Source organism: Diadema setosum, chromosome 2 (genome assembly GCF_964275005.1).
Source record: "Diadema setosum chromosome 2, eeDiaSeto1, whole genome shotgun sequence".
Taxonomy (NCBI): domain Eukaryota; kingdom Metazoa; phylum Echinodermata; class Echinoidea; order Diadematoida; family Diadematidae; genus Diadema; species Diadema setosum.
In genome coordinates this window covers 35089453-35116101 of record NC_092686.1, presented here as the reverse complement: position 1 = coordinate 35116101, position 26649 = coordinate 35089453, and the positions used below count along the sequence as shown (strand labels likewise).

The 26649-nt window shown below is 38.5% G+C and overlaps 1 protein-coding gene across 1 annotated transcript in view; it reads right to left on the bottom strand.

Annotated features, from left to right (window-relative positions):
* Positions 1–7978: 7978 nt before the first annotated feature.
* LOC140244448 (extracellular calcium-sensing receptor-like) overlaps positions 7979–26649 on the bottom strand; it is a 96578-nt gene continuing 77907 nt past the window's right edge. The window contains exons 3-5 of the mRNA XM_072324089.1: positions 20525–21264; positions 11308–11431; positions 7979–8979 (exon numbers count right to left, since the gene is read on the bottom strand). Coding sequence (XP_072180190.1) covers positions 7979–8979; positions 11308–11431; positions 20525–21264 — 1865 coding nt within the window. The remainder of the gene's footprint in view (positions 8980–11307; positions 11432–20524; positions 21265–26649) is intronic.

Below are 26649 nucleotides of genomic sequence, written 5' to 3'. Positions count from 1 at the left end.
GTTATTGTGCACCGCCTTCTCTTTTTCGGAATAACGAAGCTTCGAAATAACAAACCTTACTTATTTTTTTTTTTCGATGAACGAACTTTCGGAATAACAAACTTTCGGAATAATATACCACACATGTTCGGATTAACGAACCTTTGGAGTAGCAAACCATGGGAATACTGCCGCGAAATGTTCGGATTAATGAACCCTATTTCAATTTCGGTTTAACGAAAGTGTAGGTTTAGGGAATTTGCATGTTCCTTGGGAATAATGAACCTTATTTCGTTTTCGGATTAGCGGAACTTCGGAATAACGAACATCACCCGTTCTATAGCCCTCAGGGAAGTGCAATGATGCACTCCTACTTTTCTTTCCCCATTGTGCAAGTATTTTCCCCTATACCACATCCCTTTCTCAGCTCCCAGTGTGCACATTTTCGACGACATTAACTCCCAAAACCAATGGTAAATTGGTAAAGAAGAAAGTTTCAGACATCCTCCCCTTCAATGATTTGAAACGCCTGAAAATGTAAACAATATCAAATCGCTTTGCCGGTACCACGTTTCTATTCACAGTCGTCATACTAATGATGTAACGGTATGCCAGTTATTATACTTTATACAGGTAGATTTCAACGCATGTTACTTTTTTTAGTGAAAAAACAAAATAAGAGAACTTAAAAGTAACTACAACAAGAACATGTCAAGCTTATAGTTTTGTCGAAATGCTTCGAAGCATTGGTAGAACATTCAAATGAAACAAATACCACTTCTACGCCCTTGATGCTTCCAAACGAAAGCTGCCGCCGATATGCCAGTGATTTTCCCAGAGAGCGTTTTGGGGGGGGGGGGCGAGAAGGGGTAAGAAAGCACAATGTTATATTTTAAAAACAAATCCTTTCACAAGACGTCCATTTACTCCAATCAAATCGACACATGCAGACTCCTTCTGCATATGTACTTCATTTTATCGTCTACTGTATACCGTCGGCTCTTTGCTGCTATGGTTACCAAAGTTGCATATCCCTTGCAGCAGGAAATGCAGAATGCGGAAATGGACATAGACTCACATGACGTTTGGAAACGTGATATTGATTTTTATGAATAAATTGTAAACTTTTCCCCTCCATTTCCAGCGTGTGGCCTCGGCATGCTACAAAACTCGGTTAGTTGTTGTTGCCGCACTATTGTCATCTTTGTTTGAGTGTTTTCAAGGAAATGGTGATTGGTTCTACTGATGTACGTCAAGCTTTTTCTTTCCAAATACAGAAATTCGAGAGGTCCATTAGTCATGAAGAGAAATAGATTTAAAGAGCAGCGGACATAAAATCATTGAGCTAACACCGACTCCAACAAAACTGTGAGTTAAGGAAGAGGGGGGGGGGGGAGGGGAGAGGGAGAGAGAGAGGTGGAGAGAATGTGTGTGTGTGTGTGTGTGTGTGCGTGTGTGTGTGTGTGTGTGTGTGTGTGTGTGTGTGTTTGTGTGTGTGTGGTTGGAGTTTGTTGTTTTTAAATTTCGTTTAGAACACAGTGGGGGGTTTTTTCTATCCTAGTGACTATATCGAGTGGAATTTATAAATTTTTGTCCATGCGAGATGTGCGTGACGGCTGGGAAGTGAATACAATGAATTCAGTCAACCCTCAGAAATATTTTATTTCATCCTGTACTGTGTGTAATGTATAATGTCTTATAACAATTGTTATCTTATGCTTGTAAAGTAGCTGAATTCTAATCTTTGTCATTTTTTTTCTATTATCATTCCATCTTATGCTTGTAAAATGTAATGTTGCTTAATTCTAATCTTTGTCATGTTTTGATTATATCATTCCTGTGTTCTTGCACTTTTCCTTATTAGGAAATGTTTAACTGGAATCAATGAAAAGTCCTAATATATGAAATTTCCCCCCCCCTTTTTTTTTTTTTTTTTTTTTTTTGCGGTTTGCCTTTTCCGCGAGTGGTGGACTTTGTTTGCTGTCATGAATATTCATTCAGTTACATCCCTTTCCTCACCACTGTAAATGTAGGCCTACATATTCCAAACGTCCGTGATCATTATTTTCTTTCCCTTAAAATACTTTTTTGTTAAAATCTAACTTCCTTAAGCTATGTCATCTAAAAATCCGTTAAAACTTTTTTCAAAGAGAAGGTCATGCGTAATTAAACGAAGTATGCAGCTTTACGAACTGATTAATCCATCTCATGTTTATTTTTTGTTTCTATGTGTGTGTGTGTGTGTGTGTGTGTGCGTTCATTCATATAATGTGTGTTTCTTTACATCATTATTGTTTGTATAATTATCATTGGAATAAGGCCTAGTGGACATGCAGGACTCTTCATGCCGCCTCTCCATAATAATTTGGATTCAGGGCAAATTCAAAATGATATCTGCAATGCAGTGCAACTCGTCGTCATGTTGCAGGGAGGGAACACGTTTAGAAGTCCTGGGTCAATTTCCTACGACCTTTCATCTGTATCAACGGTGTAATTGTATAACAAACACCGTTGACAGAGCATTCAACACACACACATTCAACACACACACCCTAACCAACGAAGACATATACATGGCAATTATTGTATACCTCATTATGCTCTAGCATTCTCACTGAAAACAGTCACACAAAGACGCAGCAAGACTGCTGCTTAGGTCAGATAATCTTGTAAATATTTTGACATTTTATGAAATGTCATTGATCTACCTTCTTTCCCATTCCATTTATTTATAGTTATGTGATCATGATATTGATATCAATTATTAGGGGACGGGAATTTTCGGTTGCCATGAAAACGAGACACGATAGCTCGCGCTGTTCGAAACCCTGGCAAGTCTGGCTTCCGTTCTGAAATCACTGGTTGATAGATGCCCTGTGACGTCACGCGAATACGTTTTTCTTTCCTAGTCTGCGTTGTTGCAATATCGTAGTCTTGGCCACGAAACATTTTGCCGGATGGTTCTATATTTTGCTCCTTCTTCGCGATGAATGTTTATGTAGAATGCAGAGTTCCTCTCTTTCTTTCTCTCCACTAAATATCATTGTGTTGACGTGTTTCCCCACGCCCCCCCCCCCCAAACATGACGAATGAACAGAAATGTGCATTTCATTTTCATACCAATCCACATATGAAACACATACAGTTTATGCATGTACACACAAAGAGCCTTGAATATGTGCATCTTTTCACACAAGTCAATTCAACAGCATAGATTATTATATCTCTTTTCACAAATGTTCTCACTCCTTAATATAAATATATATATATATATGTATGTATATCTCAGACAATGTTTTTTATTTAGAGCATCTTCTACACGAACTCCATCTCCACTTTCGAATAATGCTTGATTTCACACCACACTGACAGCAGATTATGAATGAATACACTCTCGAATGCTGCAGAAACATACGGTGTCATTTGTCTTTTTCGTACCAAATTAACCTTTTTAATGTTTCTTGCTCAGCAGGTTATAAAACGATCGATATACCTCATACAAATGTAATGCATTACTAACAATAAATGATACGTTTGAACACAGGATATTCTAAACGAGTCTTTTTCTTTCTTTCTTTTTTAACATCACATCAGCCAGTGCTCAAATGAGATAAGCATTATGTTTAGAAATTTGTACTTGGTCATTTATTTCCGTACAGAATGATTCAATATGATTTGATACCGTGGTTGTGAATATCTACGCGTAGAACAAACAATGTTAAATTATATTGATTTGTATTTCTGTTTATATTCAATAAAACGCTTGTATTTTTTACCTACGCCATTGCTTGCAAAAAAGGAGAAAAACTTCACCTTTGTTTGATAAATAATTGATTTCTTAACAGGTTACATTCAAATATTCTGTGTAACAACGTCGACATATATGTGTCATTGAAAGAACGAACGAAAAGACATCTTGAAACACCTAAACCTTGCATTTGTTTACTTCGTATTTTATGAATGTGTGCGTGTGTGTGTGCGTATGTGAGTGTATGTGTATGCTGCGCATTCTGTTGAAATGAAATGCAAACGGAAAATAGATATAGAAACACGAGTTTGGCTGTTCGAAAAAGTTTGCCAATCAACATGATCTGAATTTGACTATCATCGTCGAAAAAGTTGGGTGTGCTGATCTCGTATCGCTCAAAACAAACAATCGTAAATAAAACTATAGCAATGCACATATCGCCTTTTGAAAGTTAGTTTTCAATTAATGACTATAATTATTATGACTACTAGATTTCACAATAAATCATTAATAGAATGGGCACGTTTAATTTTGTCATTACATGTTGTACCATCATATTATAGGCCTATAGATTTTTGACTAGCGCAATGGTAATGCGATGGAGATATGTAATGTTTTATTTCATTCGTTCCTTTTATCATTAAGATCTGCTGTCGATAGTGAAAGTGCGTAGTGATAGGTATTTCCGGTCATTTTATCTTACCTAAACTCATAGGTTTTATCGAATTCTTTATCAGATACAAGCATATTCTGCACTACAGATATGTCATCCGTTTGCTAAGTTGACTTCATTGTTTGAATACATTACACGTATGCGTATATAATCAATACCGGACACCTTTCGGGAAAATATTTGAGGAGACCTTTAAGTTCAAAGGTTAAAGCGAATAGTTACGAAATCCCGACCCAGATTTTTACATATTGGACCAATGTCAGCTTATTTCTTTTTTCTAATTTCTATTGATCATTTGACCTGCACTTACGCAATTTGACTATGAAATATAAATTTGTCATTGAATAACACTACGAGGAATTCTAATGTGTTTGCTGTAACGGCTTATAATTGCCTATAGATTCGGTCCGGTGGCCATTATGTCTAAATATTGGACATCCCATCACGTCGACGGGACACCGGATGTCACGTGATCATTGTGAAAGAAGATTAAATTCTTGCAACCCTGTTAGCTTTTAAGCATGAATTCAAAAGCAAAACAACAACAACAACAATAACTGTGCATAGAACGAAAGTTTGATACGGTTGGCTTGTTTGGCAAAGTTGGCGGTAAAAGGACCTCTTGCCTCACCAGCACTAGAGCCAAAAACTTGAGCCCCCACAGACGCATGCTAAACAGCTGGGGGAAATTACACGTCGACAATGTAGTGAGCCCCAAAAGATTAACAAAAAAAAAAAAATCCCAACATTTTCCTCCTTTCCTTAATAAGAGAAATACAAAAAAAAAAATCACAGATTGATCTACCCCATATTCCCATAATCAATTAACTTGCTATTCAAGTTTACACCTGCGTCTTTCTTTCTTCTTTTTTTTTTCTCCCTACAGCCAATATTCGCTTCTCACAAACCAAGTAACTGTTGGTGTTGTTACGATGGGGTAAACTTATTTTACCTTTTATTATTATTTTTTTTGCATTATTTACATTTTAGCATTTATTTGTGAATGAAAGTGTACATACATGGTTATGGTTTTGGTCATTATGAATTCAGTTTTTAGTCGGTTTACTGTTTTCATTCTGGTGTTCATAATGCACATCTTGTCACACCTGGGGGCATTTCATGAAGGAACTTGTCGGATAAAATGTCCGACAAGTCAATTATATCCGACAAGTTCAGAGAAATCAGAATTTCTCAAAACTTGTCGGATATAATTGACTTGTCAGATGTTTTATCCGACAAGTTCCTTCATGAAATGCCCCCCAGATTTACCATGACTGATTAAAGCGACAATCATTAAATTGTGTTTATTAAGGGTGCAATGAAATTAAACTAATCATTTAGTTTAAATATCACCAAACGAAATAGCATCAGCTAACTACACTGGATTAAAAGAAAAGACTAAGAAATCGCCGAAATATGTGAATCCATCGTTTCGGGGTGGGTTTACGCAGGTATGAGTATCAATATGTATCTCAAAGAATTAAATCATCCTCTGATAGAGTTCTTTTGATTCACATGGATGGTCCTACTCTGAATACTCGATATAATAGGTCAACAACACTCGAATACACCTTTAGAAGTAATTCTTGCCCGACCCAAGCGAGGGAAGTAAGGCGCAGGTATACATTCTGATTTCAGGCCATCAAATATTCAGAATGCAGAGTTCATTATTACGGCTGTGGTCATGGCGGTGAAATAACACCACTGATTCGGAATATAACAATTGCAGTCGTTCGGTCGCCATTGCAAAAAAAAAAAAAACACAAAAAAACACAAAAAAAAAAACACGATCGTTATTCTACTTTATAGTAACTAGGTCAAAAGGCACTGTATGTCCAATTCAAAATTATAACTTTATAGATAATAGACATATAGATCTATACATATTTGTGTTAATTTACTGACAAGAGCACAAAAGATTAACGTTTGTCATGATAATGAACAATAGTCACTGAGAATAATAGTCCGTGGTGAACAAATAAGTGAAAGTAAAAGCGTCAATAAATCCAGAAATCTTGCAGTCGAGAAATTACCTAGACGTAGTGTGTTCAGCGTCAAAACTGCATTTAATCTTTTATTATACATTGACAAACGTGGTCTGCAAGTATTAATGTTACGTATTAAGTAATGCTGTGAGGCGTGCAGAGTGTTGCAACTATCCAGCTGGATAATTTAGAGATTTTCTAATGAACGGAGAAAAATAACATTCACCATTTTTAGAGTTCTTTATTATTGTTGAGGAAACACGTAAAAATATGCGCACATACCAGCTAACGCTACAAGTTTCCTTTGCCCTTGAAAACATGAACAGTCCGTTTGATATGTCTCATTTTGTGTAAGTCCCGTCGATTATTGACATTTCAAAGTCCAACATGGCCATGGTCTACCAATATTATTTTCATCATTCGATTCAGAGTCCAATTTTGACTTTCGGGTACGTCAAGCACTGTCACAGAAAAGTCCGAGTGGCAAACGAATTGCAATTGAAGCGCAAAAACAACCGGAATTTTCTCATCTCATTTAGATAGTTTGGGCATAACATTGGCAATTCGATTCATCTATGTGCCTCGATCCATCAGTCAGATTATGGGACACATTGTCTCTAAACATACGAAATGTTTCATATGTTGTTGTTTTTTCGTACTTTTGATATTGCTTTTGTTGCTGTTGTTGATGATGATATCCTTGTTAGTGTATGCGTCGTTCTCAGTCAATGTCGTCGTCATCGATGTTGTTGTAGTGCATAGTACAGTCTCATCATAATGATCATAATCTGTCAAGTAATAGATGAATATCGATTTCATGAGGGATTTGATGGCAACATTGTTTCAAAACTGTTACTCGTGACCTAGTGCTAACATTTGTTTGATCGCTAAAATCGATGTGTTGAAAGTGCTGAAAATGTCCTTGATCATTGTTGATTGCTAAAAAACAATCCAAACATCGTCAAACATGATCTTGATTGTTGTGGCAACCAAAATAGCAATAACCTCGGAGAAAAAAAAAACCCAACAACAACCGCTCGCTGAATACGTTTAACCCGAAACACTGGTGAAGTACGTGGCATGTGATACTTGATATCATAATGGTGTGGGTGCAGGCATAAATCAATAGAGTCGCGGTTTTTTTCAAGCATGTCAAGAGTCAAGTGAAATTGTCCCGTAAAAATAGTATAACCTACCGTCATACCTAAACATCTCCTGTCAATATCATTTCACTCATTCGGCATCAATTTGTCAAGAGAGCAAAGACAATCAACTGGTCGTTTTTTAGTTATTTAAACTCTAGAATACGTAGCGTTCATCTTGACATTCTGAGATACAGAAAAAAAAGATCACACTACAAACTCTTCGCCTTAATATTAAATATGCATGATGCCGTGTTGGAATGCTGAAACATTGAAGCGCAGTTAAATGGTGCACACGAAGCTTTAGTGAATACATTACAATCGCTAGCACACCATTGGCTTAAGTAACATCTTTAGAGTAAGTGCACACATTTTATTAGAGATGAAAACGGTAAGACATCGTCATGATTGCTACTAGAGTGTGATGATAACTTTGATGTCCAGGCTTCGACTAATGTGCGGTTGTAACCGTCCTCGAACGAGTCTTGTAGTGAGTGACGTCATTGTTTGAGGCCAGGGTGCTCTGGAACTCTCCCACGGGAAACTGCGAAGCTTTTCTCCGCACGGCCGAGGCCGTGTTATCCTCGGGCTTCTGCAATATGATGTAGCACTTTGGAACGAACATGAACCCCAGTATCATGGCGTTCGATAACCACGTGGTGATCATTTGAAGCAACGACTGGAGACTTCCGTTCACGGAGAAATACAGGGGCAGGGATACGATCCAAATGACAATGTAAAAGAGCATTGTGACGGTGATGTAGCGAGTCTCGTGGAAATTTTCTGGGATTTTCCTGGCCCTGAATGACAGTACAAAGCAGACAATTGCTATAAGTGCGATGTAGCTGTACATCACGATAAAGCAGTACAGATTACTCTCACAGACGATGTAGATCTTGGTGGTTGATAGATTGTACTCGAAGCGCACTTCAGAGGGCGCCAGCGAAAGGTAGGCCGTTACCATGGCACCCTGGATGATCCAGAGAAAGATGAAGAATACGACCTGCGCGGACGTGTTGCGCAGTACGCGTTTGATGATGGAGGCGTTCCGCCATGACGAGGTGTCGAAAACAGCCAGGATCCGCCTCGTCTTGACGAGAAACAGCGCGAGAATGGCTGCGTTCAGGACGCTGTGGAGAGCGATCCTGAAGTTGCACGACCAGTTGGTCGGCATGCCGACGTAGAGGACGGGCTCGACGAAGCCGAGCATGAGCAGGCAGAGGAGGCAGTAGCTGAGCGGTCGATTGGAGGCGCGAACCACTGCGGTGTCATGGTGATGAATGAACACTCCGAGGGATACCAGCGTGCAGACGACACCGATACCGCACAGCACGAGACAGACGATTGCCACGGGGTTCTGCCACACTAGGACGTCCGTCATCTTCGGGATGCATTCAGTCCTGTTCTCGTTGGACCACGTACCCTCCGGGCACTGGTTACACAGCGTTCGGCCTGTTGAAAAACAAAACAAAACAAAACAGAATCGTTGGAATGATTATTATAATCAACTACCTCTTTAGTTGCCCCCAAATTTGACATGACAGCACAACAAGAAACACAGATGCATTATAGACAAAGAAATAGGTCAGAATCACGATAAACCCCAACCAGTATTGTGTAATAGATAGATGAGTAGACAGACAGGCAGAAAGATAGAGATAGATAAACAGATAAATAGATAGATAGATAGATAGATTGGTATATGAAGATAAATAAAATTATAGTTTGATAGTCTGATTAAGATGGATAGATAGACAGATCGAGATTAAACTTAAAAGAGAGAGAGAGAGAAATGATTCAGACAGAATGATGAAGACAATGTGTTTTCTTGGTCTGTTTTTCCTACTCATTGTTAATTGAGTTAGATACGAACAAATCCCCAGATGGACCTGCTGTTGTCTGACGGCATTGTGTTCTGCAGCCATATACACTGATCGCTTGAACGTGTGATTATGGCGTGATTGATGATAGGGCCTGCAGAGGATGGGCAGACCTGCAGGGGAATCCAGCTTTTCACTTTCATTATCACTTTTTTTTCCTTAAATTTCCTTTTTTTTAAAATCTATGATTGACAATAGCACCAGAGGACATTCGATGATGAGGCATAAAGAAAATAAAGACAATACCCAAGAAGTTAATAGACATGATCTTATAAGGACCACCCTGTCTCCCCCCCCCCCCACGTAATTATTTTCTATCCCTCTCCCTGTCTCCTCTCCAACCTCCCAACCTATCTCTCTTGCTCTTTTTTTTTCTCTCTCTCTCTTTTGGCAGCATCATGCAAGTTGAATTTATTCAACCCAATAACCCACATCAGTCACAATTTATCAAAGAATAATGTTCTCAAAACAACCACGCAGCACGATATTTAGAGAAATATTGGCACAGAAGTCAATCATGCCTTTTTTGCCATCTCGCCTTTGGTATCGTTTTGACAACTGACGCTTTCCATTCGACGGGATTAATTCAAGTAGTGAATAATTTCAGAGGCGAGAATAACGTCATTTTCTTTCCAAATTGATAAGGTAACGCCGCCCTAGGCCATTCGCTGTACGTTAACACAACGTCTGCCTGAATGTTATCGATGTTGGGAACCTAATCCACGCGATCACTTTTTTTTTATCCATGGCTTACTTCACTTGGTCTCAGTATTTGCCTTCACCATTGGCAAGAAACTTTCCTTTCCCGAAAATGGAGATATTGGATTATACCTATTATACGGGCTGATGGACGTGATTAGTAGAGAGTGTAAGGCACAAAGTAAAAAAAAAAAATAAATAAATAAAGGAAATGTTGTATTGAGTCGATATTGCATCGCTTGTGTCAGCTATTGTTGTATGTATAGGATGTGTGTCGTCAACGTATGGAGGGATTTTCTTTCCTTAATGCACTTTACACATAGTCAGGTTGAATAATACATCGCACATAAGCTTATGCGTCTTGTTTTGCATGTCCATACGTATGTTAGCTTGCGACCTAACCATTTCCCCATAGGGAACTCCAACACTGATGTGACTATTTTGTATTTGCCAGATCAAAAGATGTATGCCAATATTAACGCACTTACAAATAAGGTGAGATCCTACTGCGTATTGAAGTTAGTTTTGACTTATTTTAATGAAATTATTCAAGCAAATATCAAAATCGAAAACAAAGAAACAGTGACTTTGGTGTCTACTACTTAAGCACATGATATGACGGGATGATGTCACCAACCAATAACTCACCCATTACCTTGTGTAGAAAAATATGATACAGTGCACTCGAGTTATAACGTACGCGGTTATGACGAAATTCTCGCTATTAAAAACCATGAACAGAAATTCAGATCCCAAGAGATTACCAAGGAGTGCACTGTGTATAAAAACTAAACTCGACATCGGATAACTAAAGCAAAGTCAAATTATAATGATACCAAATTGTACCAAATGAAATGGAACAAAGTGACATAAAATGAAATGAAATGAAATGCGATGAAAAGAAATTAAATTAAATGGAATGAAAAGAAATGAAATGAACTTATTGAAAAGAAAAGAAATGAAATGAAATGAAATGAAATGAAATGAAATGAAATGAAATGAAATGAAATGAAATGAAATGAAATGAAATGAAATGAAATGAAATGAAATGAAATGAAATGAAATGAAATGAAATGAAATGAAATGAAATGAAATAAAATAAAATAAAATAAAATAAAATAAAATAAAATAAAATAAAATAAAATGAGATCAAGTGAAATGAAACAAAATGCAATCAAAAGGATGCTGTCCATGCAATCACCTGTTTGGTTGGTAATCGAACCGACTGGACAAGCCTCGCAGTCAAAGCAGCAAGGTGGTGAGCCCTCTCTCGACACCTTCACGAAGCCAGGTTGACAAGGAGCACGGCACACTCCCTCGGGTGCCTGCATGCACAGAGAGTTGGGTGTTGAATTGAAAAGGGAGTGAGACAGAATTAGGTGAGCATCACAGCTTTAGGCAACGATGAAATGATTTTTGTGTCAGGCATTAATTATCAAGCGCGAATACCAATAATCATGCTGTTGCCTTTTAGATCAAAAGTAAACGGATTAACAATATGAAATTGAAAAAAAAAAACTAACAATTATCAAACAAGTCCAAGAGATGGATCAGTAAAAAGTGACAGTGTGTGTGTGTGTGTGTGTGTGTGCGTGTGTGTGTGAGTGTGTGTGTGTGTGTGTGTGTACAATTTCACAATTCGTATTCATTCAGATGCATTAGATACAATATTACCATCGATATTGTTATCAAGACGTTTCACATTAATCCCGAAGCGTTCCATCGACATTTTGCCGTTTAATTTCTTGTAGCCACGTTTCTTTCTAACACCCTGATTGCTTGATAATCGTTCAAGAGCTGGATGATTGGGGAGTTCCCGCGGAAAAGGGCAGGCGATAGACAAATTGAAAGAGCAGATGCTCCGTAACATATTCGCAACGACATATTCTATTCTCAGAGGGAAGTTCTCTTCCAAGATGCGCCGAGGCAAAATGAGGTAGTGAAATTGAGCTTGGAGTTAAAGATGGGTTGGTAATTCAATAAGCCAATGCTTGTAAGACCAACTAGTAGGGCCCACCGTGAGAAATTCACACAATGTGTATCAAGTTGTCCTCTTGTTTACGAAGTGCAGCTAAAAAATTCCATTAGATCACAATTATTGGCATAGAGAGGTAATACAATTTGATGTTCGTAATAACCCTCTGTTTTAGTTTAACTAAACTTTGAATTTGTACTCGAGTATTTTCCCTTTCGTAATCTGCTCAAATACTCCTGCTTTCGATCTCTTCTAATGATGGTGAGATGTTGGTTAGCAGCTCCCCTCACAGGAAATGTGCAGCGGGTGAAGCAAGATATCAGTTCATTTCATTTACTTGTCTATGCGTGGTTTTTGTTTTGTTTCACCGTGGTGTTGACGGCGACGTGTAATTTTGTTGCCCCTCCAATCGAACTTCACGACATCTGCCGTAGATTCGATAACAATGAACTCCAACGACACGGACGATGCAAGAACAGAGGATTGGTGGGAGGTGGGGAGAGGAAGGTCGAGTGTGGAGGGTGGGCATCTTCTTTTGGACCTATTGCACACGAGTCATGTTCGATATGGAAGATGATGGTGCTTGGGGATGACTCCCATCATCTTACCGTTGCTCTATCATCCATCATTGAGAGACAGCTTGTCTTAAATGCTTAAAACCTTGGTCGAGATGGGGCACGATTTCGTCTTCTCTCGCGTGGCAACGTCACAACAGCGCACTGGCGACATATCTGGAACGGGTCATGCCAGGTTGTCAAGCGCTTTTGTTTCACTTCTCTCTCTTTCTGTTTTTTCCCCGTTTAAGCGCTTTATGATAGAACTCTTTACTTTTTACCCTTCATCGATGATCCATTAGGATCTTGCGAGATGACGTAGAGAATGAATACTAATTATGTTGGACATGATGTTGGAGGGGATACTTATGTCCGCCTCTTGCTTCTTTTCCAACTACCATCATCGCTCCCCATCGCGTAGAAAGTACAACCTCTTCAAAAAACTTTAAAAAGTCGATACGAAGAAGTGTCGGAAGTTCTTACTTGAAAGTTTTTATACCACCGGTTTTTATGTCACTTTTTTATGGAATTTTAGCTATTCTCTCCGTCGAGATCATTTTTAAAGGTTTAAGATTTCAGTTGGTTGCGTAGCTACGTTTGCAGTCTCTGAAATCATGGAGTGCCTTTTAAATCGTAGACATTTCCTGTGATTTCACTTACCCTGACTTGTTTATGGGAACTAGGGACGAAGCTCTTTGCTAGCTTCCACAGATGAGTCACATCGGGACATTAAATGAATGGACGAAGCCGGGCCAGAGCAGTGTTTGAAGTTTACTAACGACCAGCCATGAAAGTGGTCTTAAGTGCAGGTGAAATTAATGTGCTGTCGCAAATCATGTAACTCACAGCCTGCCTACTTACACCGACACAGGAGTATGAGCCATTAGCTTTTTCTTGACATTTCAACTGTAGTCTCACAGAGCTTAGCAGAACATTAGTTATATGTTAACGATTGTTTGGTCTGTTGTATTCTTTTTGTTGTGGTGGTGTTTTTATAGTGTCTTAGGCAGTCTAAAGACGAAAATCACGAATGTGGACATTATCAAATCGGGTTCCAGTCAAAACAAGGACAATCGTTATACAGAACCCACCGGTACATTGTCTCGAATATGTTATTTGTGGAAAGCAACAAAAAAGTTCTTAATACTGGTCCTGCTCAAAATTACCCGCCATTTTCATTTAACGGTTGTTGTGCTTGTTTGTTTTTGTTGTTGTCGTCGTTGTTTTTCTCGTGAAGCTGCTGTATGTTTTTGCGAAACCTTGCTCATAATGGAACCTGAACATTATGTCAACGTGATTGTAATGATGTTATTACTTTTCAATAGTAACTGGTACATTGCGGTAAAGGTGATGACATGCATCAGGTTTTTTCCGTCTACATGGCCAAAAACAAGATTTATTCAATCAGAGTTTGTCATCCTAACACCATGAATATCAGTCACTCTGGGTTCTTGAGCGTACAAACCGACATACCAACTAGACATAAATACCCATCAACTGGTTAAGCATCGGAGTGAGGCAGAAACGCGTTGTCTTGGCACGTTGGTAAAGTATTCCACCTCACTAGTCCATTAAGCTATCAGCATTAAATGAATTTGAAAGGGGGCGCTTTTGCCTTTTTGAAGAAAAAAAAAGACACAGCGTTTGCCTCGTTTCAATGATTTTCCCTAAAAGGCAAGTCGGCACACATTAAAGAAATTGACAGGAATGACTAAGAAGCAGAATTCCGCATACAAATCAAACAAACACCGAGCTGGGAAATGATGCGGGGAACAGAAAACATCAATACAATAGTTTCCTTCTTTTCGCCTTGCCTTTCAAATCTGCGCCTCCAAACTACGCAGAAATGTTTGCTTTTAAACCATTACCTCGATTTCTCATCGCAATGATCTAAGGAAGAAAAAATATCAAATAAAAACAATGATATCCCAAAAGCATAGTGGAGACATACTCTATGCTTCATAAACTGACTTGTTCATTTCAATCAAAATGCATGTCACGAAAAAAAGCAAACCAGCAGAGTACGTCACGAATTAGAGTATTCCACATACTAACAACATGCCGCTCATTTTTTATTACGCACAGCGTTCTGTTATGTTTTTTTTTTAATCATTTGCGTTTCAGCAGCACGATGTATCACTTGTATACACAAGACACAATGCTACATTCTCACCAGAACTGCACAAAAATAAAATACTTCAAGTATTTATTTGTTCTATTTTCCTCAGGTTTGCAGCCTTATTCTCGAAGATGGCAAATGACGTGTTCTCACAGTGACTCATGGACAAAATCTTCGGAACAACAAGGACACCAATCACTTCACATCTTGATTAGATGTAACCCTGTCGGAGCCTTGTTGTTTACAAACAACATGCCGCCCATTTTTGATTACGCACAGCGTTCTGTTATGTTTTTTTTTTTATCATTTGCGTTTCAGCAGCACCATGTATCACGTGTATACACAAGACACAATGCTACATTCTCACCAAAACTGCACAAAAATAAAATTACTTCAAGTATTTATTTGTTCTATTTTCCTCAGTTTTGCAGCCTTATTCTCGAACATGGCAAATGACGTGTTCTCACAGTGACTCATGGACAAAATCTTCGGAACAACAAGGACACCAACCACTTCACATCTTGATTAGATGTAACCTTGTCGGAGCCGGATAGGCAATTCACGGTTATTAAATTGTTTCTTCGTGAACTACCCATTATACAAACGGTTATTACCATTATGATAGACAAAATTCAATGTCCATGCATGAATATTATTAGTGCGCATTCGCACATGTTCAAGTACATGCACACATACACACACACACCTCTGGAATAAAAACAAAGCGAACCAAATAAAAACAAACAAATAAACAAACAGAACCATGTGTCCAAAAGTCTGAGAGAAAGAAAATGAAAGAGAGAAGAGAGAGAGAGAGACGAATATCGATTTATCAGACCAGAAAATAATAACCTGGAAAACGTGAAGTTAATCGCGACACTTCCAGTAAACACAGCAACAGCAGGTAATCGTGGATGCAGACATTATACACCTGCATGCACAGATGTTTACTCTCTTTCTCTCTCTCTCCCTCTCTTACTCTCTATTCTCTCTCTTTCTCTCTCTCTCTCTGTCTGAGGGGTGAAATTCACAGTTAGACTATAGGATATTTTTGTCTCACACACGCATGATTGAGCAAATCATGCACGTAAGGACGACGGATTGCTTCCACGAGACGCTTATCATCTCAATCCAATCCGCACCAATCCGTGGTCAACTGATCATCTTGGGAAATCATGGATGGTTGTGTGTACATTTCCTGGTGTCTGTTTCTGTTCTCGCTTGTTTGTCTGTTTTGTTGCTGTTGTTGCTTTCTTAATGACTACAAAAGAACATGTATTCAGGTTGATATTTTTTCCTCTTGTTTTTTTTTTTTTTTTTTTTTTTTTTGCTACTATGATTTGTTTCTCATCGAGTACTGTTTTTCTCTCCCCCCCCCCTTTTTTTTTTCATAGCAGCTTTGCCTTTTAATGCCATGCTTCTCAACCGGTGGGTTGCGAAGCTCTCATGTGGACTGCAATGTCGGCCAGAAATAAAAGGAAAACAGATTGATATTTGATCTAACCTCAGTGGGCCTCAGGAAAATTTTTAAGAGCCAAAGTAGACCGCGGGTTGAAAAATGATGGGAAGTACGGTAATGGATATGCACGCATCACGTGCCTAAGAAATTCAATTGTCTCCCGGCACGACGAAAATGGAATGATTAATAATTTGTATCCGTGAAACGGCGCAGAACATAATTTCGCCTGGGAGGTTCATCTTTGGACGGGGCTCAACATTAGCGGTGGCCCGGTGGCCCGAGGCCACTAAAATTTGACGTCCAGCCACCGAATTTCCAAAAAGGTTATCTTTTTGTGGCCCGATCGGATAACTAAAATTCAAAATAAATTGTTATGCTTCATTTGGCTCAATTCGTGTTTGTTTGTTTGTTTGTTTGTTGGTTTTTTTTCTGGGGGGGGGGGGCACCAAAGTTTTAGATTGAAAATATTAGTGGGTGGCCCGAATGGGCCACCAGAAAAAAAAAATAGGTACTGTCGAGCCCTGTTTTAGGTATAAGACATTTTGAGATTGAATAAATATAAATAATCCAATCGCGTTGCTTTTTTTTTTTAGTAAGATGTACTGGCCAAGTTTATTTCCTCGCGATTGCATTATTCTTTTTCTCTTTTTTCAAGTACACTAAAGTAAACTTAAGTAACTAGTACCACTATGAATGATACGAACATGGGGCAAAGGGAGAATATGCATATCAAGAAGTCATGCTATCGGGTTTTCTTGAAAAGCTACTGTTTTGAACAAAAAGTTATTTTTTTTTTATTATTGATAATTATCAAATGTTATTTTTAACAAATGGTTTCAAATGATATGTTTTTTATGTTTACATTTACATATTGTTTTATAATACATGGTACGTTTTGTTTTCTTTGAACTACATGGGCAACAAAAATGTGATAGCGAAGATAAATTTTGTTTGAATTAACATTGAATTGAAAGGAGAATGAAAACCAAATATGATGTGAATTGAGGAAGGAATGCAGCAATATCAGTAGACCACATCAATGAATGTTTGAAGAAAATCGGATAATCCGTTAAAAAGTTGATAGTTTAAATTCCGGTGCTGCCATTGCTGGATCAGAAGACTAACAATATGGAGACAGTTATAGAGAAACTATGAAGAAAATTCAGCATATTTTCACTTTTCTGGCATAATAAAAGATCACTTCTCTTTTTCAGAAAGCAGGTGCTTATTATACATAACGTATGTCAGTAAGAAGTTGAGGGAATGCATAGTTTTCATTGAAAAAAAAAATGTGATTCTTTCTTATTTATTGTACGTCACAAATTGGAGTAGTCTTCTAACTTTTGGTCGGATCCTCCTATTTTCTTCAAACTTTCAATGATGTGTTCTTCTAATGTCGTTGCATTTATGTAGTTGAGCACTTTCCTTTTACTAAGAAAAATACCGATAATCACATTTGCTGGAATAATAGAATAGATTATGATGTTTCAACAACATTTTGGATTACACGTTAATCCCATAATATTCAATAAACATGAAATTAGGATGAGAAGTTCATTACATGTTTTGTGGCTTGATTTGGTTTCTGGTTCATTCTGGTTCATTCTGGTACAAATCACTTCTCGAACTTCATGACCAAAGACTATGCACAAAATTTTGTCCCTTTCCTAATCAACAGTTTCCAGATGAAAAATGAAGGAAAAAAATCATTAAAAAAAATATGAAGAAAAAAATTACTGAATATTATGCAGATGAGAAATATATTTATTCTGTATCGGGTACTCTCAAGAAGTTCAGTTTAAAGGGGCAGTCACTCCAACATTTGTTTGTGTAAATGTTTACGAGAGAAATGTTAAGAAAAAAAAGGAGATTATGGTTGAATGTTTTGAGTTTGTATTATGTTGACATGGAGATAATGAAATAGTCCATGGAGGGCTAAAAAGTTTGGAAAAAACAGTTTCCAGAAGAGTCAAAACGGATGTCTTGTAATGAATTTTACTTCTTTGTGTCAGGTAAGTCATCACTTCAAAGTTATGAATATAACCTCGCAGATAATGTAAACACCAATCAATTTGACCGACTAGCTAGGCTGTCTGTTGTTGTGGGTAACAATTTAAAGAAGAGCTTTTATTACTTTTCTGTACATTTTCTTTTTGGTGACAATTCAATCTGAAAGACAACAAAATTAATTCTCTACCAGAAAAAAAAAAAATGGCTGAAAGCAGCCACCGGCAAGAAACACATTCATTTTTTTTATATAATTTCCATGTGAGGAAAAAAAAAATGTAATGAAATGCACTAGCTCCAGAGTACAAGGAAAATTCATCAAAATGTATTAAATGAATAAATTGCAAAATGTATGTTATTGTGAAACGGAATTTCGAAGATCGATTTCTGTAGGATTCTTTTGTCATTTTGTTTTTGCCTCCTCAAAAGCGCAATAGAGCCTTACCAGCCGGTGGCGACTACCTTCAGCCCATCTAACAAGATCTCCACACGTGGATGACGGATGAAGATAGAGGAGGGAATCTCTCAGTTCGACGAGCCAGCTCGCTCTACATTACCAAATTGGCCCGGACCGCTCTAAATGGCGACTAAGGAGTCTCTTGTTGTCTTGTGCTTTGCTGTGAGTAGTTGTTGTTGTTTCTGTTGTCTCTCGGTCAGGAAAAGATAAGGGAAGGGGCGGGGGGGGGGGCAGAGGGAGGGGGTTGTAGAGTTTCCCGCCAATGGACGGTGTATCGCTCTTTCTGGGCCACTGAACTATATCAGCGACCTATATGGAATAATGGGTCAATATATTGAATCAGGCCAGGGGGCAATATTCCGCAGGTGCGATACTGTCTGAGACATCATGCAAGTGTCATGATGATATTTAATGGGCCTGCAAGAAATGTTATACATTACTATTAGTGTTACCTAACATTATTTTGACTTTGAAAAAAAAAGTTGGTACCTTACGACACAGAAAATTAATGCAAATACTAAAGAAGATTACATAACCTACAGAGATTAAAGGAATGGTAATTGAAACATGGAAAATAGATTAAATTTGTGCTGGTTTCAGTAGGCAGAAATCTCTGAATATTTGCTGTCATGTTTTAAAGAGGAGGGGGGGGGGGGGGGCTAATCCAACGCATCGTTTTCCCTGATACAACTATCATAGCAACATGTCAAGATTGTATGGACCTGAGTAACACATTTTATCCTCGTTATCTTCTCTTCGAAACTGATACACACACAAACACACATGACAATATTGGAGTAAAACAAAAGGAGAATTTGATCTTTTTTTTTTTCCTTTCTTTGTCAGGAACAAGACGCCGCTGAAAAGAGTGATTATTGAGTTCTTGTGATACAGCGCCAATTCAGGAGTATACAGCAGCTGACTTATTGACCGTCGCTGACCGTCGGTAACCTGAAAGGACTCTGGCGAAAGAGACCCTTATAGAACACCATTACGATTATCGGCAATCTTTTATGTGTGGTCATTTGCACAACGCACGCGTCTCTGTCCATGCTCAACATATCGGCACGTTTGTAGGGCGCACCCGACGACGACAATTTACAGCTCGTTTGAGTTTGATTACCAGGGCCGTCCATCAACCCTGTCATTAAGACATTACGCTGTCTTGTTTGTGGAGAAAAAGGGCAAAAAACACAGGGAGCCAACAAGCGCAGAAGCGTACTTTAATTGTCTGCGCATAATAAACTTATCCTATAAGGTCATGGGAGGCAAAATACGCGGCTGGTAGAGTAATTAAAGTAATGATTTAAGGCACATTGTTACTCGTTTGCGGCCGACTTTATGTTCTCATTTCATACCCCCCCCCCCCCCCCACGACCCACATACACACTCATGCATCTTGCTTGTTTGGTTACCTTCGATGATAGAGGAAGGATATAGAAGAACAGAGGGGATACGTTGCTTTAAGAAGTTGGCACACGTAGTGCTGACAAAGTTCCTTTCCAGTAGATTCTGTTAGAGCTAGTTTCTTCTTCCTTCTTTTCTTTTGTCCTCTCACACTTTATTCTGTCTCAGTTGAAATGTTTACATAAAAATATGATATGTAATTAGTATCTATGTAATGTATGTGTATATATAAGGCGCTTTGCATCAATTTTAACGTTACCCGTCAGCCTGTAAGACTCTCTCATTCTCCCACAAAAATGCCAAATTTGCATTGTTTTGTCTTCATAAAAACCTACTTTTCAAATCCCTGCAAAATTCAATCCTCTTTTTGTTTCTCGGTCAGTAAAACGTCACGTTCAACAAACACAGGCACAGTCCTGATAGTAGTGTGCATTACCTACCTGTCCCTTGTTAATGTCCTGGTGCCAATCGATTTGTGTTGTGTCAATGCTGAGGACGCCCTCTCCGTTCGGGTACACATCGAATCGTCCGATTTCGGTAAACCTGATGGGTCGCTCGGCGGAGGTCGCCGCCGTTGTAACGTTATCCGACGCCGTCACACCTCCAGACGCTGCTGCCTCGCGCTTCCAATGAATAATGCAGAAATTGGCCGCCATTTCGCCATTTTCGTTGAACGTGTGATAAGGCAATGTGTCCTTTGATCCCGCGTGCTTGGTAAAGTTGACTGCCTTCAGGTAATTGATGAGCTGCCAAGATTCCAGGTTATGCGGATCGGGACACATTCCGTCCGCCAGAAGTCCCCCGGGCTCTCGGCACCTTTCGACGCTGCGCAGGGTGTAGGCAGCAGCATACACGGCTAAGTATACATTATAGAGACTAAACGATCTCGAGTATCCTCGCACACTCTCCAGGTCCATGAGCTCGTGAGACGCGCACAACTTTGCAGCTGTCTTGTTCTCGTCGGAGAGGTCGCAATTGAAATTGGTTTCCCAGATCTCTCTCAGCCATGTGTCGTTCTCAAACTTCGGGTTGGTTGGGTTGAGTGTTGACAAGTAGTTCACGTACCCAGGTATTTCGTGCGTCTGGAGAACAACGCCCAGAACATTGCCAAGGATAGTGTAATTCTGGCTTGAAATCATGGTGGAAGTCGCCCAAACGTCGCTGGCTATCCACGTCATTTCTGTGTATGGAGGAAACAAAAAAGCGATAGTTCATAACCAGGCATTACGAGGAAAATATAGCCACCGCGGGACACAGCAATTAATGCAGAGTCGTGGACAGCATCGTGGACACTCAAGAAAAGATGTTCTGCATTTGGTATGTCTGTACATGACTACGACACTGTAATGACTGTTGCTCAAAACCCCTGCCCTTTGCTTAGGCATGAACGTGAATTATTATAATGTTTGACACCAGCTCTACCATTTCTCTCGCACTTTACCAGCCCAGGTTGAGAAGATGAAGCACAGAAACAAGCAACGGTGACATAAATGTTACCAGTGTGATGACCACATTGTAATGGGGTGGTAACGACCCGTTATCATATACGGTATATATTTGGTGCGCATTAATATTGGTGTAGTCTGTCGCACGTGACTATATCAACTTCGTATCCCGCAGCATGCATGTTCAAGTCCACATTAATATTTCAAGGTCATGATTAACGAGGTATGTAATCAGTTCCACCCGAGTTACACCTCACAAACACCCAAGGAACTACGACCATGTTCACTTTAGCAAACAAGTGGATAACTACTTCCGAGGGTAGTGCTTTCTATTCCCCCCCTTTTTTTTTTGCCTAGATCAAACAGAGTTAGTCTCTAAGTCTCTCAGATAACGGATTATGTTATCATTGGTTCTTACCAAAGAGAGTTTGGGCAAACATGCAAACAAACACGAACGTTTATGTAGAGACAGTTTCTTCCTGATATACCATTAACTTTTAAAATGAGAAGTCACCGACAATACTTTCGATCTCTGATTTACAGCCAAAATCACAACCACACTTTAGTCGTTAGTCATCTGGTAATATTGCATTTTGATAAAGAAACTTTAGAATGGGATAAAGTAACTTTAATCAGGGAGGTGAGACTCACCTCCCTGCAGGTATTGTACTTGCCAATAATATCTACCCCATTAGGTGCTACACTTGCGACGACGCAAGAAATCTTATTAAATCTTATGAGAAAATGGAGCCTGGAGAAGAAGAATGGCAGATGAAAAAAAAAATCTGGAATATGCCGTTCAGAAAGGAATACATACTTCGTTAATTTTGTATTATTTCTTCCCTCTTTGAAGAAAATGTTCTTTGGGTCCCCTGGGGCAAGAAAGGACAGTCACATGATCAATTTCAAACGACACAGAGGGAAGATGCGGGTTGAAGGAATCATTATGATGAAAGAAGAGCATGATCTACGATGATGCTGTTTCATACAGAACAGCTGGAATATCTAATCAGGCAATATCGAGCAAGCGTTTGACATTTCATCCCGGTATTTTGAGGGGCTGCACGTAGGGAGATGAAGAGAGGTTGGATCATTGACTTTTAACTTGCCATGTCGCTACAGGACCGTAGCCGACGGCGAGAAACAACAAGAGTGGGAAAATCTAGAGGAATTCAATCAGACGAGAGCTTTCACTCATTCTGATGGCAGATATTATGACATACTTGAAGTACTGCTTGATACTCCTTACTCCGGAACTTAGAAACATCAAGGCTTGAAAGAAGAATAGGGACTTACTCCACAGGGCGTGACGGTCTTAAATGCAGCATACGAGTTCAATTTTCATTTAAAGAAACTTAAAGTTCATTTGGCTATAATTCATGGTGGCTGATACATCATGAGAGCAAGAAATAGACATCGTATGCTGATAGCACAATTATGTGCAGAAGTCATGTGCAGGATTCTGTTGATGCAAAGTCTTATCTGCAATATTTCTGTCATATAACTGTATTTCTAATCAAAACTCAATTCAATTCAGTTACTTTATTTTCCATCAGTAAAATTAAATGCATAATACAAGGTGAGACATTTATCAATTCGACTTTTAAACAATTAGGATGGACAAATCATTAACATAATGCAAAATATCATATGCATGAATGATATTGTATCAACGACAAAAAAGGTACAATGCACACTTTGTCATCATAACAAGACAAAAAAGTAAATAATTCTATGATGATAGAAGTGTTCCACTAAAAAGCAGAGCTTGTAGCACGTGGATCACTTTAAAAAAAGCCAAATAACAACACATGCCAATATACCAATATACCATAATCAAACACCAAGACTTAATTCTCTGCTGGTGCAGAGGTTAAACAGGTTGCGCTATTAAGCTGGCAAAGTTCATTCGCAAGTGACATGGAACAATATATTGAATGTTGACCCCATAAATGTTTGATGAACAAAAATATAGCCTACAGAGGAGCATAAGGTGACATGAAATCATGTCCACAACAAACTTTCAAGTTTTCATTCGATTCTGCGGATAACATGAATTATTAGATGTATGTATGGATGGTGTATGGTTATTCTGTATCAAACAGGCGTCAGCAATGGTTTCGATTGATATGATCTATTTCATAAAAAGTTATACGACGCCAACTTCCAACCTCGAAGTGCCCCGTGTTGGCAGGGTTCTTCCTTTTCGCGTGGCAAGCGCCTGCGGAAAGGACGGTGTCGCGTGGCGTCATAGCTTTCTTGTCGTGTTTTAGGCGTCGTCACATAAACTTTCAAGCGAAACGTTTGCAGTGCGCTTTCAGATCGATTATAATCTTTCTTATCCATAATTTACTCTGACGGCAACATTGTACCATGATGATGATAACTTTGTGTCTGACAATCAAAGCAACTTTACACATTAATTGACGAATGAGATGCCCAGCAGGGAATGATTCGTACCAGTTTCATGATGATATCGTTCCCGCAAACTTCATAAATTCCATGACAGAAACACAACTCTTTTCGTTTTCTTTGCAGTGGCTGTCTTTTAATGTTCGTGTATGATTCTTTCTTTCCTGGTTTTCTTTCTGATTCCTCCATCCCCAAGAATGCCTCCTTTTAAATGTATTTATTCATGTTTTTCCCCTAAAACGCTATACGGTTTTTACAAGATCAACAACAACAACAACAAAACCTTTTGACTCGTAAATCAGATTCCTTACAATTCTTTAATAGAAAAAAAATCTGCAGAGTTACTGAATTTATTTTTGTTATAGTTTTCTAAAGGTCATATTGGGAACTGAAAACATGTGCGATTACAAACTCCTCTAAGGAAAAAAAAAAAAAACCCTGCATGTTAGCGGTCTCCTTTTTATCTATTCAAATTTCGTGTCATTCATCAAATCTAGTTAAAGTTATTTTATTTGTATGTTTCAGGATCCATTCCTTTCCATTACAAGCTCCAGAAACTTGCATTGTAATGGTCTCGTCTCTATTCATTCGAATCTGCTTTTATACATCAAATCGTTACAATATGTACTTTTTGCGTGCACGATGTTTTATTTGTGCCATCAATTCCTAGAGAAGCCACCGGCTAGTTCAAGTATTTAATATCTTAATATAAGAAATAAAAACTTATTGATTTGTTTTTATTCTTTACATAAGTTACCTAAGAGGCACCCCATGGGTGTATTCAAATTCCTAATTACAAGTAGTGAAAGGAGATAATACAGACAGAGGGAAAATAGAGAGAGGGGAAGAGACAGACAGAGTTAGACAGACAGACTGACAGAAAATACGAAACCAATGGACAGACAAACAAAGACAGACTGAGAGGGGCCGCACGCAGGTAAATAATTGTGAGGGTAACTGTAACGAAAGAGGAATATTACCACACGACAGTGAAGTATTGCAACAAAAGAAAAAGGTCATCCTGAATCAGCACATTAAGAATGTTAGAGGCTTGTGGGAAGTCATAATTCTTCTAAAATATGTACCTATTAAAGTGTACGATGAATTCTGCCAATCAAGTCTTACAGGAAGAAAATTGTTTTATTGTTGTTGCTACCTTTCATTTAAATTGGCGTTATATCGATGGGCATAAAAAAAAAACCCTCCTAAAGTGGTAAATCGTGTATTTCATCTTCATAATTCCTGCCTGTCTTTGTATTACGAGTTTAAGGTATTCTGTGATGTACGTACCAAGACGCACGTTTTTGTTCCCTATTTTCCGTTCTCCGCGGTTTCGATTCAATGATCTGCTCATAAGATACAATGCAACTACACATGACATTGTTATGAAGAATCATACTGAACCAAGATAACTGCTGCCAGATAGCAAGCCATCTTAAGCGAGACAGATTCCGGTAAATAAAAACGAAGCGAGTCTCAAAAATTAAACCGGAATGCTATCGTGGTTATACATGTATAACAAAACTTTTATCATGAATGCGTCAGTCATTCGCGATATCTTCGATGTAAAAGCTTACAGTACTGACAGTATGATTATTATCTATATTTTCAACAACGACAACAACAACAGCACATAACGATGATTTTGAAGTCATGCCAATATCAGTAATCCTCACAAATGAAATTCTAAAATAATTTGGGCTTGAAACTACACTAAGAAATAACTGATTTAGTTCAGAATAAGTCCAACAAAGTTCGACCTTCTTGGAGTGCAAGTGTTGTTGGTACTAGAGAGAAACATGAATATAGAATCTCATGGTCTGACTAGAGATAAATTCGTTTTGTATGTATTCTACAAAAAAAAAAAGAGATATTGGGGGGACTATCAGCATTCATCTCTTTTTTCTAAAACTCGAAAGTACAACTACCGAATAGACAATCATATAGATGAAAACTTAACGTCACACACATTCACATTCAATGTTTACTCTCTCTTGCGCTGTTAGAAATTTACACACTTACATTCTCTCATTTTACTTAATAATGATACACCGATGCCATCGAAACTACCGGTCAAAACACTCACCTGCTTAACAAAGATATTATAAGGCACACCCATCATGTTGCGTTTAATCCTTCTAAATACATTCGTTACATGTCAATGTGTCTTTGCAAAGACCCATTAGGTACTATGTGTTGCTGTCAAGATGAACCATTAAAGCATTACTTATATGTATGTATAATCAATGTGTGTGTGTGTGTATGTGTGTGTGTGTGTGTGTGTGTGTGTGTGGTATCCATTATTCAAGTACTGAATACATTAAATGTAATAAAGTTTATGCGTCCGTATGTATACATTAAAGGTTTTCTTTTTGTTTCCCCAAGTCATTGCGTCGAATTAAGCGGCATTCATGATGTTGTGCGTTTATCGTTTGTAATGTGGTTGTAAGCTTTTTAAAGGTTTACAGGAGCATTTTTTTTTAATGACTGCAAATGGATCGAAATAGAACCCAATAGTTCCAGTCATAAGCATCGCTTTTGGAGTGAGTTCAAAATCAATCAATCGAAGCAAATTACAAGTAGACGTCCATTCACTGGAACAAAATGCAAATAAGACACAGATGCATAAAATGATGTCAGTACTAATCTCAGAAATCCAGTGTAAATCTGGCGCGATTGAAGATCTCAATCTTTCTCCCCAATAGCAC